Source organism: Accipiter gentilis, chromosome 2 (assembly GCF_929443795.1).
Source record: "Accipiter gentilis chromosome 2, bAccGen1.1, whole genome shotgun sequence".
In the NCBI taxonomy this organism is placed as follows: Eukaryota; Metazoa; Chordata; class Aves; order Accipitriformes; family Accipitridae; genus Astur; species Astur gentilis.
The window spans coordinates 4763320-4782509 of record NC_064881.1 but is presented as its reverse complement, the minus strand read 5'-3'; the positions used below and the strand labels follow the sequence as shown (position 1 = coordinate 4782509).

At 41.4% G+C, this 19190-nt stretch overlaps 1 protein-coding gene across 1 annotated transcript in view; it reads right to left on the bottom strand.

The window, feature by feature from the left end:
* The window catches only part of TAF4B (TATA-box binding protein associated factor 4b), a 73559-nt gene that overhangs the window by 31095 nt on the left and 23274 nt on the right, over positions 1-19190 (bottom strand). The window contains exons 6-11 of the mRNA XM_049820958.1: positions 18753-18842; positions 14886-15461; positions 9675-9810; positions 8964-9069; positions 3263-3432; positions 266-396 (exon numbers count right to left, since the gene is read on the bottom strand). Coding sequence (XP_049676915.1) covers positions 266-396; positions 3263-3432; positions 8964-9069; positions 9675-9810; positions 14886-15461; positions 18753-18842 — 1209 coding nt within the window. The remainder of the gene's footprint in view (positions 1-265; positions 397-3262; positions 3433-8963; positions 9070-9674; positions 9811-14885; positions 15462-18752; positions 18843-19190) is intronic.

The following is a 19190-nucleotide window of genomic DNA, read 5'->3' as shown; positions in this document are numbered from 1 at the left end:
TTGTAGAAGAGCCACCACTTCTGTGGAAGTGAAGAAATGCATGCACTTACTCTTATGCTGGGTTTTAAGAGCACCTATCCAACAAGTCAAATGGAAAATGTAAGGAATAGTTAGGAGCTATAAACAGTTAAAACAAAACCACCCTTTGGTAGATACTGAAAATGCATGTATTGCATATGATGTGCCTATACTTGGAAGAGGTGTACCTGCAAGGCTGCAAAGCAGGAAAACTTAAGTGCAAAACTTGCTTAATGATTTCCTTTACCTTGTGGGTTGATACTCTGTGCTGAGCAATTACAGTTAGTTTTTCTAGGAGCCCTCGTAATCTCTCCTGTGTAGCGTGGGAGATCAAGTTCACAACATCAGAGTTAAGTTCCATAATGTCATGCCTTTTACCTGTGGAAGCAGAGAAAATCCATTACGTGTTTTAGTAGTAGCTGATAATTGAAATAATTAGCACAGCAGGTATTCTGTTCCCCCTGGAAGTCATACCCATTATGAATAAAGGTTTGGAGATTATGATTTTCCTGGTAAAGTCACAACTTCAAAGATCTTAGACATTACATTAATAAAACTTAGCCTGGAGCTTCAGAAAATATAGACATTGTTTCACTTAGCCTCCAGAACCGCTCTCCTTGCAAGGTCATTTATAGGACAAAGTTAATAAGAACACAAATCAAGCTTCATGTTCGGGGAGGGGGAGAAGCGGTAGCTGTAAAAATTAGTGCCATATTCTGTTAATTCCAGTAATTAAAAAAAATAGAGAATTACATTTTGCCCTGCTTGACACCATACTTGTTAACAACTCATGACATTTATTCGATGAGCGGGGATAGTTTTTGCAGCGCACTCCAGGCGCACGGGACCCTCTCACCTGCCTTGGCTGCCCGGCACAGGGCGGACAGACCCAGCCATCCCACGGCAGCAGCTCGGACAGCACAGATCAAGTCCAGCCGGGGTCATCGTGCCATCACCTTCAACCTTTTCTCTCGGGCTGCCGCTGCCTCTCTGCGTTTCAGCAGCTGCGACCGAGGCTGCCGACAGCTCTGGGCAGAGCCTGTCCCAGCCCCGTGCCCAGAGCTGGGCATCACCTCCACAACCTTCCTGTGGCTGCAGGCTGCCGACAGAGAAGCCTTCCCGTGGTTGACACCATCGATCACTCGACGCAACTCCGTCTAGACACCTGGATGTCAGCAACTTTTCCCTGGTAGGCATGGCAGGCAGCAGTTTCACACGCTTCATATGCCATACCCATCAGAAGCGCTCTTCCTTGCCCCTCACTGCATTTACAGCAGCTGTAATACTTTATGGTGCAATATACAGCACGCCTTCAAAAGCCATTTCAGTATTTATTGCCAAGTGTAGTGTTAAGAATGGATAAACAGTACACTGTAAAAAACCTAATCACCTATTTCATTTGCCTTTGCTACTCTAACTGAAAATGAATAACAATCTCACAAGACAGGCAGAATCTACAATGTTTTCCCAGATACGACCAAAGTGTTCCCACTATTTGATCTCAGACAGTAAGCATTGACCTGCACCGTAGCTGAGTGCAAACTCGTTTTGCTCAAGCACCTTTCAACACTTCCTCAGCAGTATTCCCATCAGAATACTGAAACATCAACTTAAAGACAAAACGAAATGCCCCCAAACCTCAAGACCTCCCTCCACACACACACACACACACTTCCTAAACCAAAGTCGGCTCAGTTCAAGAGTGGAAGCATTCATTTTCTGAATTGCTGTACTCCCTGACAGTATTCCTTTCCTTGCAATCAAAGCACTTTTCATTTGTGACATTAATAATAATAAAATATAAGAATAAAATACAAGTTTTTAATAATTAAATAATGATTGAATAAATATTTAAATAAAATAATTATTATTGTTGTTATGATGATGATTGGTGGAGCAGCTACCATGCCAGCCATGAAACAGCCAGGCTTGTATTTTCCATCTTTCAATGAACTGTCTTCACACTCCAAACCAGACAATTATCTAAAAGTACTTTCTGTTTATGTTTTTGTGGCAGTCTTTATCTTTTCTTATATCTACTTCCCATGAATGACTGGTTAATCCTCTACTGAATTTTGAGAAAAGCTTCTAGGCAACAGTTTCAATGTACATTTTCCCTTTTCAACTAGTAGCACAGCACTTACTTCACTCAGCAATGCCCCATACAGCTCAGATGGCACATCTGGCTAACTAGTGTGGGATGTACTGCCGCAGCAGATAGCATTTGCAGGTTACATGCTTGTCACAGGCTAGCTACTTAGGTTAGACTAGGAACAAGTTGCATGCAGAAAGACTTTGCAATCATGTAGTTAAACCACTGTGACAGAATTATGACTGCATGTAGGAACTGCAAGCTTTCCTGAATGCTCAGCTGTAAAACTCACTGTTCCAGTATGGCAAGCTACCAGGCAGACAGCAGGAGCAAGGAGTTGAGCAACATTCACCCAGCTTGCTGTAGACAGCAGTGGTACCAGTCAGTGTGGTGCTACACAAATGCATGCTCCCTGCTCTGACAGAATACAACATTGCTAAGCAACAGTTATTATTTTGCTCAGAAACTAACAGCTGAGAGATACATACACTAAAAAACTTCCTGTTACAGTTGAGTCTCAGCCATTCAACATACGTTCCACAGTATTATTCATAGATACAAACAGCTTTAACATCTCTTTCGCATAAAATTAATGAAAGATTTTTCCATAGCGGGACTCATAAACACAGGTCTGCCCCATGCATATTGGCAGTTTGAAACTTATTCCTAATCACATGGGCGGGATCTGTAATGTTTGTCAATAGAGTACATATATCTGAACAGGCTGAGGAATGCAAAAGCTGTTAGGAAAGTCAGCGTAATGCATCAAGTTAGGAGCCGCAGAAATAGAAAAGCACGCTTAAGTGTTTGATTTGACACTAGCATCTATATGGTTGTTATGTGTTCCATTAAGAGTAATATAGTCAATCCATTCTCACATGTAAAAGTGGCAGCAATTTCTTTTTTCTGGTTGTGCTTCAGACTACTTCCATGTAAATAACTTAGACAAAAAAAAAACCAAAAAAAAAACCCCAAACCTTAGTTGTTTCCTAGAAGAGGAAGTAAAAACTCAGTATAGTTTGGTAGAAACATGAATTGAGATGGCAGATCTTTATAGTTCCAGCTCCTTCTTCAAAGATTGGAGGCTGGCTGATGAAACAGGCAAGGAAATATTACATTCCTACATCTCTGTTACACATGCTTTGTTCTCACCTATGTTCAAGATCATCTTCTGAAGCGGTCCCGAGGAGAGAAAAGGTTCATCTGCACAAGAACGGATCACTGTACCAATGAGCTCAGAGTTTGTTGCCAAAATGCACGCGTTCTCCTCGTTAAGACTGACCCCAGCCATTGAAGTCACATCATTTATGTCATCTTCATCTCTACTAGAGAGAAAACCAACATTTTATACTTCGTTCAGAATGCATACAAAGAGAAAGCCTCTCGACTATCAACAAACAGCCACAGCCCTGTATCTTGGAGGCTACCCCTATACAATAGATGTTTAGTGTGGGCGTGGACAAGGGCAGACAGCTCCTAAAAGCTTTCACATTTCAGTCAAGTGCCTCTCAAACGTTAGCTTGACTAATGCCTCAGTTGCTAGGCATGCAAATCCTTTACATGAAACTGAAATCCCGAGCAAGCTCGGAAACCAAGGACTGAGGTAAACCTGGTTTAAAAGTCCCTAAAAGCCCCCTACCCTTCACCACTGCTCTTACAGCCTTGAAATTTGTTCTAAAACTCCAATTCACCAGGTAGAACCAAGTGTTGAATAAAGCTGAATACTGACTCATTGAACTTACAAACAGGCCCATTTTCTGAGATGCCTATCCTACAAACTGAAGCTTACAGCACAAGCGTATTAGCACAAACCTGATCTTCACTTTTATTTTAGTGAGTTCCCTTAAAAAATAAGATACAAACTCTCCTTGTCAGTAGTATACAGAATCAGCCAGACCTTGCCCTTTGAATCAGTCCTATCATACAGTACTTACGTATGTAGCAGGGAAGATGCTATGCTTCTGAGGAACAGAGGCAGAACTCTAGTTTTTTAACATCCCTCTGTTAGCTGGATTCTGCTGTAGCAGCTTTGGTCTACATGTTCAAAATAAAAACCGAAGTCTGGTGTACCTAGGGCTAACATAACTAAGACTAGATATAATCATGGCAAAGCTCATGTTAAGCAAATAGCCTGTGTGCCTCAGCTTTGAAAAAAGAAAGATAATTTTGTTAAAATACTGAATGAATTTTATATGGGAAAGGTTTTTGCAAGACTCTAGCAATGAAAATATGCAAGTTATTTTCAATTAAGTTTAGATCATCAAAAGAACGCCTTTTTTGCTTCACAAAGTGACAAAGGCCCTAATGGTGGCTTCAAGCGTTAAGAACCAGAACGCAAGTCAGCACACTATTAATACAGACAGGTGGAAGCACTCAGTCTGAAGGTCTTCGGATCTGGAAAACAAAAGAAAACAAAAATCCCCAAACCAGACACACACCCCTCCTGAAAAGTATTTACAGGGAAGGTTTGATAAGTTAATCTTCAGAAAATACTGTGTGACCTAAGTAACTCTTGAACAAGGGGTTTGTCAAAAACTTGCCATCGTTAGGTGAAATGGGATCTCTTGGAGGCTGTCTTCTGACTGGCAACAGGTAAAAGCTGAAGTTATTAGAATGTGGGTTGGGTTTGAGCAATACTCAAAAAACAAGAAAGAGTTGGTATTTTTTTCTTAAACTATAGATGCATTTTCTCCTTTGGCCTTCAATAGGTTTCTATGGCGCAAGTCTTCTCCCACAAACTTCTAGAGAGAAGCCAGGCTAGGAAAGGAGTCCAGCCTTCCCCTACTCCTCCTGCCATTTGTTTGTGAGCCCTCATGGCTAGGAGTTTCTACATGATTTGTTCAGGGAAAAGGAGACCCAACAGATTCTCAAACCAGCTTCATTCATTAGGTCTAACTAGGCATAGCTTCCTGACTAGGCTCGTGCCCCAAATCCATTGTGCTAAGAAGTGTTAAAACCCTGGGATTGTCAGAATGGTTAAGTGATCACAGGATTCAAAGCTTAAGTCACTGCTGCCAGAACAGCTTCCCTCCTCCTACCCCTTCACAACCAGCCACTGAGCAGTTCCAAGTGTATACTCATGCTTTATCAGCCTAACAGAGACCCTGATCTTTCAGGAAGAGTGTAAATGAAGCTTCACTGCATGCTAATTGAGTGCTAACTCATCTTCACAAGTACACTCCAGTTTCTTCTTCTTAATGACCCCTACAGGGAAGCTGGTGGCAGAGACAAGAATCCCACTTCAAGTGCAGTGACTGTCATGGATCTGCTGATAAAGAAGATCACAAAATCAGCACAGCTAGCACCAAGAGCATAGATCACAAGCTATCAGATCAGGAGATGCTGGAACCTGACATCATCCCAATGGAGCTGTTTACAGAATCCAAGTAAGGATGCTTCCACCTCAGGTACATAGCGCATGGTTTCATCAAATCTTTTTAGCTTTTAATCTGGCTGCATACTCCAAATACTCAAGTAAGGAGGAGGTAAACTTCTATACTATACATCTATCCACCTTTCTACGTACGCAGGTTTCAGTTCTCTAAACCCAGCTTTTTATCAGGCTACTGTCTTCTTTAATATTTCCACGCATGCAGTCTCTCTTGTGAGTACACACATACAAGAGCTTATATGCAAGCGGACATCTCTGCCTGTGCTACTTTTAAGGACCAATTCTAACTTTTTCACTGTGGGACATAAGTTTGCATTAAGTCACCGAGTCACTAGCGTTGATGAAAGATTAATTTGCACCTATGAAAACACTGCTGCATTTATTTTGCTTAACCCAAAGAAATTAGCATTACATTTCCTCAGAAGTAGTACTCACTAAAGATTAACGCAAGTTTCAGAAACTGTGTTAAGTTTGTACTTTCTACTATTCTTTTTTCCTTGCTGTTCAAACAAACCCCAATCATTTTAAGCAAGGTATCATGTACTTCCAGTAGGCTATTCTCATTCTACTAAGGTGATAGATTTAAAATATTCCAGAGTATACATGTAGACGTTTCTGTTGCACACCGACTTGCTTTCATTTTCAGCAATCCCACCGTAATGCCCCTCTTCTACACCACTTCCTTTAATGCTTTTTGCATTTGATCATGTCACACCCAGAAATCAACAAGAAAAACTCTCCCAGCTGTTATAAGTCTCCAGTAATTTAATCTTATCAGGACAAGGGAGAAAACAGAACACAGAATTCTTTCTGAGCATTACCCTGCCTGAAGCCAGGTTCACTATTTATACTGAATATTCTACTGGAAAAAAAGCCCAAGCAATGCAGATGCACTTCACAGCTATGAATGTGCCTATAATGGCTGAAAAGTGAGTCTGTGGCACCCTCTGGTGTTTGACCAACGCACATGTCACTGTCTGAATCCATCTTTACTGCATTTTATACAAGTCAAAGGGAAAACTAGAAAGGCATGCACAACCCAAACCTCCGTGCATCATCATGGACAACTACACAGGACAGAACAATTCCAGCAGAGTGAGAACCAGCCCCCCTCCCCCTCCATGGGGCCGGAGGAGCAGCTGCCCAGATGTTCTCCACTCTGCTGTTTCACTCCCGTTTGTCTGCTAGCTGAGATTGCTAGTACCTTCCAGACAAAATGCACAAGTCAGAGTTGTATGTGCTTTGGTGAACAACTCTATTAAACAGAATAGATGCAAAACAAATATCTGAAGATGCAAATATGCCTTATTTTTTCCAGAGTGCCCTAGCATATACTTTACAGAAGTATGCAGAGAAGCTTATAAAAATCTTGATGCTTTTAAAACCTACTTCCGTTTACAGTACATGCCATGGGGAAATCAAGTGGGCTAGTGATGCCCATGTTGAGCAGAAATAATTTCCAGAAGTTTTTTTTTTAACTGGGGGGGGGGAAGGAAATCACCGTTTTTTCTACTGTTCATCTCAGGCAACCTAAACCAGCCCACTAAAGAGCAGACAAGGTCAAATTGCAGTTTATTAAGTACAGCTTAGTGAGTATTACGTTCTCAAATCCTACCCTAACCTAGTCAACACAATGGCAGAGAGTCAGGTTCAATGATATACTGCAAGGAGAATACACAGCTTGAAGTGTCACATATATAATCACATCAGTTACAAGACATGCTCTCTGCCCATAATGAATCCCATCACAAAACCTGAAAGGGGGCCATGGTGCTTCTCTCTGTCTCACACATGATCAACAGTTGATGGATCACAGGTCACAAAGAATAGCTGTGCTGGGAATACTAAAGTCAGGACAGAAGAGAGCAAACCACTTCACGGCTTACTGGGGAACATCTACTGCCCAAGCCAGATTAACACTATGTGGTGGTAGACATGCTCAGAGAACACAGATACTTGACTGAGGGAAGTACCAAAAGTTCAGGTACATTCTGCCCAGGTTCAGGTATATCAGGATTCTCATACGTAGTTTTTAAAATTGGAAAGTTTAGTTACAGCATTGCAAAGAAGCACCAAGGGTGTATCCAAAGACAAATTCTTCAGAAGCAAGAGACTTACTGGAAAAATTTAAGGTGAGCTAGAGATTTCAAATCTGAATTCTCATGGACTTAAGCTACTCTGAAAATCATAATCCAAAAGCAAGAAGAGAAATCCATCTCAGACCACAGTGTAGAAGCAGAGTTTTTCCTGTGCTAAGAATTTAACAATTCAGGGAAGGAACTTCAAGAATTCAAACTTTTTCATGTAACACAGTTGATACACTCCACTTGGAAGATGACAGAAAAAAAATAATGGTTTCTATTTTTTTTTGTAGGAGTTCATTTGTTTGATGGGGTTTTTTTTAAATAAAATTATGTTATTTATGAAGTGATTTTTTTTCCCAAACATCACTACCCAAAATTACATCCCAAATTATATTCTGAAGTATATTTCATAAGAGCTTGAGACAGCTGAACAGAGATATTGCTTTAACATCAGCTTTTCATTTCAACTTCTGGCTACCAGTGTTTTAAGTGTTCATTGTATACTGCATGTCACTGTAAGCAACAACAGCTCTCTGTCTGTATCAGTGCACACAAAGCTGTAGCTTTCAAGAGATGAGAAGTCAACTGGTCAGCAAGACAAATGTGTGATATCTGCTTTTATCCCTGCAAGAGCAACTTCAAGCTTGCCTTAAACTTGTAAGACCAGTAATGCTTATGGCAGCCTGTACCTCTGCTCCAACATTACATTTCAGAGCTACAAAAACAATTTCTGCTTTCAAAAAGTTAATGTTACCAGAACTAAAAGCTGTAAGCTCTCTTATAATTTAAAGGCCTAGAGAATATGCCAGAAGTCATAATTAAGAGGTGTAGTCAAAGACTTTCACCTCTACGTACAGGAACAAGCTTGTCAGAGGAGCTAATAAAAAATTTCAAAATACAGCACAGAGCCTTAGACAGGTTACCAGCCAGTCCAAGAAACAGTTCAATGCTATCCGGCCATCTGTAAAAAAGAGAGGTTATATCTGCTTTAACCCTATGGAGAGCTTTTAGTACAAGGTAACGTTGCTTTACATTAGTTAATAGTACTCACAGGATGGAGAGATCAATATGCCTCCTCTACAAGTGAAAAACATACTTACTGATGCACACTGTTTATATCATTACACTCTTGTAATACTGATGAAAATCCAACTTCATCAGGACAGTTTTCTTTCCTTAAGAATAATTAACATCTGCTATGAGGTCAAAGTTTTTTAGGTTCCCCCTTGCCAATTAGTATTACAAAGTGAAAAACACCTATCATAAACAAGTTTCTAAAGAAAGTTGCTTTCATTTGGGCTCCCTTCCCACCTCTATGCTTGCTGTCTGTTCCTTTTGTTCCTTCCTATAGTAAACTTCTGATATTCTTTATTTTTACCTGAAGGATGTTGCTCCATTCTGTTTTATTTTAGCTTTCTGAACAGGAGATGCTTGAAGCGACAAAATTTTATTTCCTGGCAGGGTAATTTGTTTCAGAATGGAACCTAAAACAAAACAAAGAACATGCCATAGTAGAAAGCAAAATGCTAAGACAAATGCTTAACCAGTTCATACTTCTAGCAAAGGCTACTGCAGACTCAATAGCAACTAACTAGGTCCATTGGAAAACCAGACACTCTGGAGTCTTACACTCTACATGTTCTGTATGACCAAAAACCCTACACGCTCTCAGCAAACATCCTCCTCGGTGCTGAGCAGTAAAAGGTTTTAGTGAAAACTGGCTGGCTGAGACAAACTCATCTTATGTGTCAACCTGGATCTGTTGAAGGAAAAAGCAAAGTCTCATGAAATGACTCTCAAAAGCGTCATGGTTTAAAGGAAGTTCACTGCAAGGAGCTTACTCGCAGTATTTCAGCAAGTACAAATTGTTTGATTGACATGCTTTTAACAGATGCCAGAAGTAGACATGGCACTGAGTTTCTCATCAGAATTCCAAGCAGTCAGTAAAGATGTTCAACTTACTGCACAGAGCTAGTTGCTCCCAATAGACAGACCACCTTCTTACATTCCTAAAATCTACCAACAGCCTGCACTTATTTATGTAACTCAGCAGTCCTCTCCCTTCTCCATTAGAGAGGTTCCACTTTACCTGCAGGAAACTGGTTAGTTTGAACAAGTGTATTCAGCGGCATCCTTTCCCCAGCAGATGTCTGTAGGGTCAGTGTTGAAGGTTGCGGGAGTGTGGATACTTGCTTTACAATGGTTCCTGATGGTTGTTGGACCACCTGGAAGTGGAATATCCAGTATCAAGAACAAGAAGAGCTAAACATACAGAGAAGTAAATAGTATCAACGTGTTCATTTAGCCAGAAGTGCCGCTGGGCACGCATGTGTGTCTAGCTTTCAGTTCAAAGGAAACGGCATGCTCAGAAAAACCTCACTTTTTTTTTTTTTTAACTTCATGACAAATCTTAACAACTAGTGGTGAGCTTTAAGCTCCAGCTCATTCAGTGAGCTCTAACAGACACTTCACCCCTACTCTCTACAACCATGTTAGACGAGTTTCACTGAGTCTTATTCAATCCATTAGACTAAGAGGCTTTTCTCTCCGTAAGTCTCGCTTAAGAGACTAACAATCGAGTATTGAGTCTGCTTGCCAGTAAGTTCAAAAGAGTAGGTATCACATACATCTAGTTAAAGAGAGAACACCAAAACAGTCAGAAGTCTTGCATGAAATCCTTTTCCTGTCAAGAATTAAAGAGTATACACTATAAAGTTACTAATGCATTTTTGGAGATGCAACATCGATTGTAAATTGAGATGCTGCGTTTCAAAATGTTAAGCAAAAGTACACTGAACACGTCAGTTAGCAGGAGCATGAAGTACCAACTAGCAACACCTATAGTGAGTAGAGCCTCTACACAAAGACATCAGTACACTGCTGAAGGGTAAAAAGGAAGGGGATTGATAGTTTTGTTTAAAGAGGCTCTTGAAAGAAACAAAACCAGACAGCAGGATGTCATCACAACACAGACCTACAGGCACAGCCCATAAATACTAATTCTTCCTCTTCAAGGGCAGCTATTAAAATGCAAGAAAGTAATAAAATTGCAGCATCCCTAAAAGCCTCATTTCTAAGCCTCCTAGCTAGCAGAATGTGGTCTGCAGCTTTTGATACATCCTTTGGAAAAGTTCTTGATTACAAGTAGTAGAAAGACGTGCTTTTACCGAAGCATAAAATTATCAACATCTTCAGATTGAATCTAGTTTTTTAGCAGCAAAAACCTAATACAAAGGAATTTTCAGGGTCAAGAAACCACTTTTTTCTCCTCTACATCTTTTATTCTAACTACAGAAAGTCTAAAGAGTGTTTGTACAGCAACACTGTACAGGTTTAATTAAAGAATTGACATTTATTATACTTCAGAGATTAGGCTGTCTCCTTCTGTCATCTAACTTCCGATTTATCAGTAAACATCATCAGCATAAGCACCACACATTCACAAAAAGAGCTATTCTGTGTATCAAATAGTCAAGATACACCCCACCCATCTCCCATATTCATAGCATCATGGTTTGGTACAGCAGCAGTAACGTAGAATAACTGAGCTGAAGGTGGTGTCTGAAAACCAGTTCTCGAGAAGAAACCTAAGACCCGTAAGAGAAAAGAACCACGCGAGCAGAGGGACAGACTGTGGACAGAGTCAAGGCTCACACATGCAGCACTTCCTCACGAAGTAGTGCAGACACTAACATTTACTTCTGTGTGCTTTTACCAAAGTGCAGTTCAATCTTTCTGGAAGATCCAGCTTCCATACAGTGGAAGTTGCAAATAACATTAACAGCATCATTTATGTGTTCAGATAATCACTGAGCCACCGACCAGCCTGGACAAACTACTCACAGGCTCCACACCAGCACCCACACAGACACACACCTAGAGATCCTTCCTACCACCCGTGAGAATGATCTTCAGCATGCAAAACACAGCACAGGAGGAAATGTAAGCATTCAAGATTAAGGTATGGCAGACAAAAGAACAGAGATAGGCAATGTTAAATCAATAGTGTAGATGGAGACTGGGAAATAAGTCAAGTAACCGAGGAGACTAGATCAATGAGAAACAGAAAGGATGTGTTGGCAGTAAAGCTGATTTTCTGTTTGCCATTCTAGCTGCTAGACTAACAAAAGCTGGAAGTCCTTGGGACCTGCAACGGGAAAGGGCAATAATCCTAGAAATTTCAGCAAGGATCTAATGCCAGAAAGTAGTATTACAAAAATAGGTAATATCTGTGAGAAAGAGTTACTGTCTATTTTCTTCAGTTTAACAGCCAGAAGTAATGAAGAAAAAGGACTGTTCCTTTGTGCCCCGTTAAGTAGGCTGACAGAGACATCAGAATAAAAAGCACCAACACTCTCAAGTAAAAAAAAAAAAAATGCAATGCAACATCCAGCTGACAGCATAGACAGCTGCCCGAGAGAGACTTTGATTAGCCTTATTTGAACCTATTTTACATTCATAAAGCAAAGTTCAGAGATCAGCAGAGACTTATTGAGATACCATCACACACTACAAGCAGTATTGCTTCACGAAGGAAGCCTCACCAGCTGAATGCGAAAGCATACATCCAGGACAAAAAACTCTTGAAAAATAATGGAGAAGACTCTGTTCAAGAAAGCTCAGCTCTGAGGGGACTCAACATTAACAACTCACTAAGAACAAGTAGTTGGAAAAGCACAAGCACTTCGCTACTTGCTTCAACCATTAGCAATGTCCAGGGAGCGTGTCTCACTGGTAATTGCAGGGACTACACCATTAAACTGCTGCTCTTTATGCTTAACATGAAGTTGTAGTCTCACAGCAGCTTTCTCACCATTGGAGGCCAGCAGCTGGTAATGTAAGTTCTCATTTATTGTGCTTTAACAAGAGATAAAGCAATACTACAGCAACGCAAGCTTTATTTCCAAGATGAAACTTCTTTGGAAGCCAATGCCCTTAAATGAGGCTGTGCTAAGAAAGTCACCAGGAGGGAACCCTTCCAAATGTACAACTCTCACAGCACAGGCATGCGATCGATCAATCCCAACAGCATCCCAGAAGAACAGGTCCCTTGGTGTCCAGCATACAAACCCAGACTTCCAATAATCATGCTACAGAAACAAAAGTTACATGTTGCATCACTCTGGTCACAATGTTGATACTAAAATACTGCAGTGCTGCATTCTTAAGCACCACCAACATTACAACGGAGCTGGCACATGAAAGTTCGCTTTACATTCCTCAAGCACAAGAGACCTAAATTAGAAATGGGCATGCAGAGGGAGTGTGTGGCATCAGGCAACCCTGTGGGCTGGAAGGGAAAGAAATTGCTGGCAGCATTGTACGGACAGATTTGCACAGCTGGCGTGTGCTTCCTTTCAGCTGGCAGCAGGACCCTTCTGTTCAGGGAGGGGAGATCCAGATTTGTTTTCTTGTGGGAGGAAACAGACCCTCCGTCCTTTCAAGGAAAGGCATCAGGGAAGCCCTAAAAGACGCAACCGCTTCTACTAACTCGCTCTTTGTGCTAATAGGTTGTCTGAACAAATACAAGCTCCTGATATGGCTAAGCTGCAACGTGGTCATCTCGGCCCTTCGACTATACCCAAGACCAAAATTAAACAGGTTTTTGAAGAGCAAGTTATTTTGATCACTGTGCCTGTGATCTACCCAAACGAGGATAAAAACATGTTTTATATGAAATTCAATGTTTGTAAGGCACAATGAAGAACCGCAATTGCAATAGGCTGCCACACTGCAGTAGCGGAGGAGGCAGAAGTAATGTCTTGAGTTCCCCAATATATTCAAGAAGTGTTTTGACTCCCCAGTGTAGAGTTAGGCTTCCTCTTCTATTTGTACAGATGGTCAACCTTTCCCCTGGATTACATGACTTGCTGTGTAGCCAACAAACTGCTCTCCAGCCCTTGTACAATCTAAGAAGCCATCATTTTCTTCTGGCTGGAATTTCAAATTTAGTCCTCAAAGACATTAAGGGTACCAACTCCTTTACCAATTTGGCTTTAGCTACTACTATCGAAGACTGTCAGTGCATATGCTTGATAACCGTTTGGGGTTTTGGTTGGTTGGTTGGTTGGTTGGGGGGGGGGGGGGAGGGGGGTGTTTTTTAAAACAAACCCACTCATAAAAAGGATCCCCCATCCCGCCCATACAGTTGAGTGCTTTGTTCTTTTTAAGCAAGTCTGGAAAGGTGAGAATCTGGTAGCATGAGCTCTTTATTTAGAATGCAGGATTCTTGTTATTACATCCACCTTATGCATTTGAAAGGAAGAAAATTTTAAAAGCAAAATATTTTAGGGGTCTGAATACTGTTAAATCGAGTATACACAATAAACAAACCACAGAGGAAATTCTCACACTATACCTGTGGAAAGTAAATCTAGCTTCATAGGAAGGCTAATGTTTTCTCCTATTTTTAAAGAAAAAAAAAAAATAAAAATCTTTTCAAGAATTGAGACTGTTCTCTCTCAAAAAAGTGAGAACATTACTTACAGGTGGACCAGTTAGCACACTACTCAGTATCTCAAACACCCATAAACCAAACCTAATGTCTTTCACAACACTGCTCTTTTGGGTATACCTGCGATCCACAGTTTGTTGGTATTTAGCATTAACATTAGCAAGAAGTTAACCTGTGCCAAGAAAAAAATGTTAACACATGGCTTTTGAGGGTATTGTCTTAGTAAGACATTTACTCCTCCTGGAATTTGTTAGCTAATGAGGCCTGATAGAAAAAGCTCACTTTTGGATGACTTCATAATTAACAGGTCTTCGTAAATTTGGAGGTCAGAACTCTGCTCCGAGAAGCTCCTTGAGCTACTATGTACGTTTCAGTTAACATATCGCTAAACATCATCAAGCCACCTGTGCCTGCAAAGTATCCAGGGTAGGAACTACCAAGGTAGAGAGACTGGAATCCCTGGTGGCTAGCTGATGCACAGCCCTAACAGGGCATCTAATAGTAATTAACGTAAGCATCCCATCAGCAATTTCTGACACTAGCATTTCCTGCCTTTTCTTTCAGATGCCAACCTAGCTTGGCTGCACTCATAGCAGGGGTCAGAACTCGTATCCCTTGTGTCTCAAGCTGGATGTTCAGTCTGGTGGAATGGCGGTCAGCACATCTTGCAAGAGACCAAGCTTAGAGCTTGGCTTTACATTCACCTTTTCAGCAAGGGCTCCACATCCCTAAACTATGACAAATATAACGAGATAAGATCCAAATTGATATCCTCTTTACAAAACTCTAAGAGTCAAAGTAAAGAATCCCAGTTAGACAGGACAGAAGCAGAGAAATTCATCTTACCAACTGTTTCACTTTAACCACCTGCTGAGCACCCACTGACTGCGCAACGATGGAGTTGGGCTGTGAGATTTTAATACTGATTGGGGTTCCAATGGCTGGTTTCAGAGAAGGCTGGAGAGGGGCTGTTGCTGAAGATGCTGCTGTAGAGACCAGCACTGGCTTTGCAGACTGGAGAGGGGACGTTGCTACCGCGGAGGTGAAGACCGGCTTGCCAGTTTGGACAGCAGCCTGCCCTGATGTTGCTGTCATCGTGGTGAGCGCTGAAGCTGCAGGCCGAAGAGATGCTGTCACCGCTGCAGAGGAAGAAACAGGCTTCACGGTCTGCACAGAACCTGATGTGCTGGCAAGGACTGGTTTTATAACTGGATGGGCTGTGACTGTTACAGAGGCAGACACTGGTTTTATAACTGGAATAGAAGTTGTTGCTCCAGCTGAGGTTGCCACTGCTATCGAAGGAGCTGGTGCTGCAGAGGTACATGTCGAAACAGCTTCTTGGGTTGGAACTTGCTGCTGCATACACTGCTGGATAAAGCTCTGAGCATTGGGCATTAGCTGCCGTAGGGCAAGCATGCTCTTCTAGAAGAAAAACGAAAAAACACTGGACGTAACATCAGCAGAGTCTTCCACAACACTGATTCATTAGCAACTGAGTCCTCTTCCAATTTAATTTTTCATGAGATAATAAATTGTTTATTTCAAACAAGTTTTGCTGGAATTCAGACACCCTTAAATTGATGATGATACTGCTCAGTGAAGACCATAAGAATCACCAGCACAGGCTGAGCAAAGGTCAACAGTCGCCATAGCTTCACTGCTCATAGCAAATCCCATCTATAGGGAAACTACCCATAACTTCATGCTTCCGTTTAGATTTTTCAATTTGGAATTTATGTTTCAGAGTAAGACCATTTTAACTGCTTTACTGCATCAAAAAACTTTGTTTTGCAAAAAATCCCTGCTATATGGTTAACAGCTGTGTTTATTCCACAGAGCCTGTCTGACAGAGAACTACAAATTATCCAATAAAGTCAGAAACAAGCTCTGAAGATATGAGCACTTCTATACCAATACAGCTGTATCTACACTAGGGGGGGATACCACTTTAAGAATGTCTGTATAGCTGCAGCAGCACAACTTAAGCCAGATAGTTCTCTGCAACAGGAGAACATCAGTAAAGGTACCTGGCAACATCTCATTTTTTACTACAGCTGTGTTTGAGAAGGTTAATGGACAGAATAATCTTCAAGCCCTCTACAGATTTTCCTCCTTGACTATGTACAACCTGTTATGGCTCAGAACCAGGGGAAATCAGTTCTGCAGCTACCTGTATACTCTCAAACCCCTTTTTTCCCCCCTTGACAGTTTTTGAAGTTTTTAAGAGTCTCCAGCATAGAGCTACTGCTCTGTTTCATGCAAAAGGAACGTCTCACATACTAATATACCAAGTGAACAAATTGTTTGCACATCTGGACCTTCCGCAGTACACCTTTCTTTAATATTCACTTCCTTTTCTTTTAAAAGGCTGCTCAGCTTTCCTCATGCTCCTAATGCAATTTACCAAAAGCACTCGGCACTGATTTGAAAATCAAGCAGGCTTCACAGCCAAAGTCACTGTACTTTTCCACTTACTGGAACAGACACAACATGTGCAACAACTTCATCAAAAACCTGCAGCTCAAAGATAAGAGACAACTCCAGAGAGTCCTCCCTACAATTCCACTTCACTAGCTAAAAGTGAATTGGCAACAAGCCGTATCACATTTTTTTCCAGACTCGAGCTGCAAGCATTTCCCCCACGAACAAGGCCTGCACCAGTCCTTGTAGCACCTTAGAGAAGTGCTCCTAAAGTCAGCTTCCATTTGGCACTCAGTCCTGTCACAGCTGCTCAAGAGTTACAGGACAGACCTAATTGGCGTGTGTAACATCCTTAAGGTATTTCAGAAAAAAGCAATCAGGGTGCAAGACATTTTAAAGGATGGGTAACACTACGAAGTCAGCTAACTGACCATGACAATGTCTAAAAACGATTCTGAAGTCACAGTATTTCTTTGTTAATATAGTGTGCAACAGGGAGAGCGCACCTTGTCAAGGACTATGGGGTATGGATACTGCCCAAAACAGAAAAACTTAGATGATTACCAGTACCTGACAGCATGCTGCAGTAGAAACACGCAACAGCTGATGACCCAACTTCACTCCTGACCCATGCTGATGAACCCAGCTTAACTCCTGTGGAACCGCGTCAAGGTCTGTGCACCAAGTGTAGCAGCTCTCCACATTGTGGGATGGCTTATTAACTCAAGCTGAGCACTTCTGCAAGTGCATGAGGACAGCACTGTGCTTGAGCTAATAACTAATAAACCCTCGGGGGACCCGACAGAGTGGAAGCATTAGCAAGTACAATGCAGCCACCCCTCGGCTCCTCCGCGTGAGCTAGTCCAGGGCTATCGGGGCTCATCAGCCCTGGACAAGGTCTAGCTGTGCCAGATTTAGGCTGGGTCTGGGCAGAGCTACTGAGGTTCACTTGTGCTGTTTCGGGAACACAGCACAGCAGCACTCAAGGTGGCCCCACACAAGCACAGCCAGCCCACGTCCAGGGGGTTCATCAGCCAGAGCCCTGCAGAAAGGTGCTACGCCACTTCGGAAGCCAAACTCGCCCTGGGAGTTAGTAGAGCTCTGGTAAGACTCCACACAGCTCACGGGAAACCTCTGCCAGTCACACAGACCCTATGCTCACAGCCCGGTCCTTCCGCAGCCGGAGCTGCACTGGACGCAGGAAAGCCCATACTCGAGCTGTTCATTTTTCTAGCTTTTGCACAGGCATTTAAGAAGCCTCCAAGGAATTAAACAGAGAATAAATGACCAATATAAAAATTTTATATCAAGCCCTGCAGAGATGACTGTAGTCTTCTAGACTCACAGCAAAGCATTTAAAGGCTGCCATTGTAACAAAAATATTTATCTCACACTTGAACAGATTAACACCAAGCATCTAAAGTAATATCAGTATTATCACATGCATTGTTACATGTGCTGTCAAATACCAAGGAAGAGGACAAACTCCAGAAAACCTCTGTCCCAGCTTTACCACTTAACTATTCTTCTTTGATTCTCCACCATGCCTATAATGAATGCCAAGGAAAAGTACAGATCTATCAAGCCTAAGAATATGTGTACATTGCAATTAAGTAAATGTAACCAAGTTTTCCATTTTTCACTGGGATTTAATGCTTGCTGTACAACAAAGATGTTCATTTTTATTTTGTTAATACCATTCTACCATATGATTAAAAGTGTTAAGAGAGCATTTTATTATATTTTTTTTTAATTTATGTGATTATTTGCTTGAATGGAGGTAGAGTTGTCCTGGGTTACTTTTCCTAAGCTGCAGTAGTTCTGTCAGACCCTTTCCGGAGAAAGGGGTGGGTGTTTTTTCTGCCTCCAGTTAAAACACAAACCAGCAGACATGACTAGCTTTATGTAGATTCTTTGAGCTTACATACTGCATAAGCTGTGCACAATCACTGCTCCCAGTCTTCTGTATTAGAACCCAGAAGAGCTACAGTTTTGATAAGAAAGAGGTCACCTTAGTATAGCTGCTCTACTGTAGATGCACCAGCTTGCAAAACATTAGTCTCCACTAACAACTAGAGGGTCATTATTCTCCAATTTAAGAACACAGCATAACTTAGTCCTCTGAAATCCCCCCTCCCCCCAAAATGTCTTTCCAAGAGCAACAGGGCTAGGTTAAGCACCATTTCCTCAACTGACCTGAGCAAGTACCTATCTGAATGCTCTGATTCTTTCCTTTCCTGGTCCTCCTCCCTCCCCTCATTAAATACTATATATCCACAATCGGACACTTACCTTGAGAAAAGGAACTAAATACGGTTGTGGAGACGACTTGAGCTCTATATATAGCTTTTTTGTAAATTCTTCTGGTTCAATTTTTGCTTCCTAAGAGGAAAGTATAATTACAATGGTAAGTTATAACTATGAATCTACCATATTTTTTCCCCAGATGTATCAAAAATTCGCGGAAATTTACATTACCATGTAATTGTTCAATTTCAGTACTCAAATGCTTTTCTCCTGCTGTATTGTTAAACAAAAGGTTTTAAGACAGAATTTCTTCTGTCATAATTTAGATACAGTATTATCAAGTTTAATTACTTTCTTCAACTACAGGTAGTTAACACATTTAAGGATACTTGTTCAAACATCCATTCACTGAAGTGAACTGATAGAAACAAGTTTATAAGTAGCACTGATCCTTTTGAGTACCTCATTGTCATGCAGAGAGAT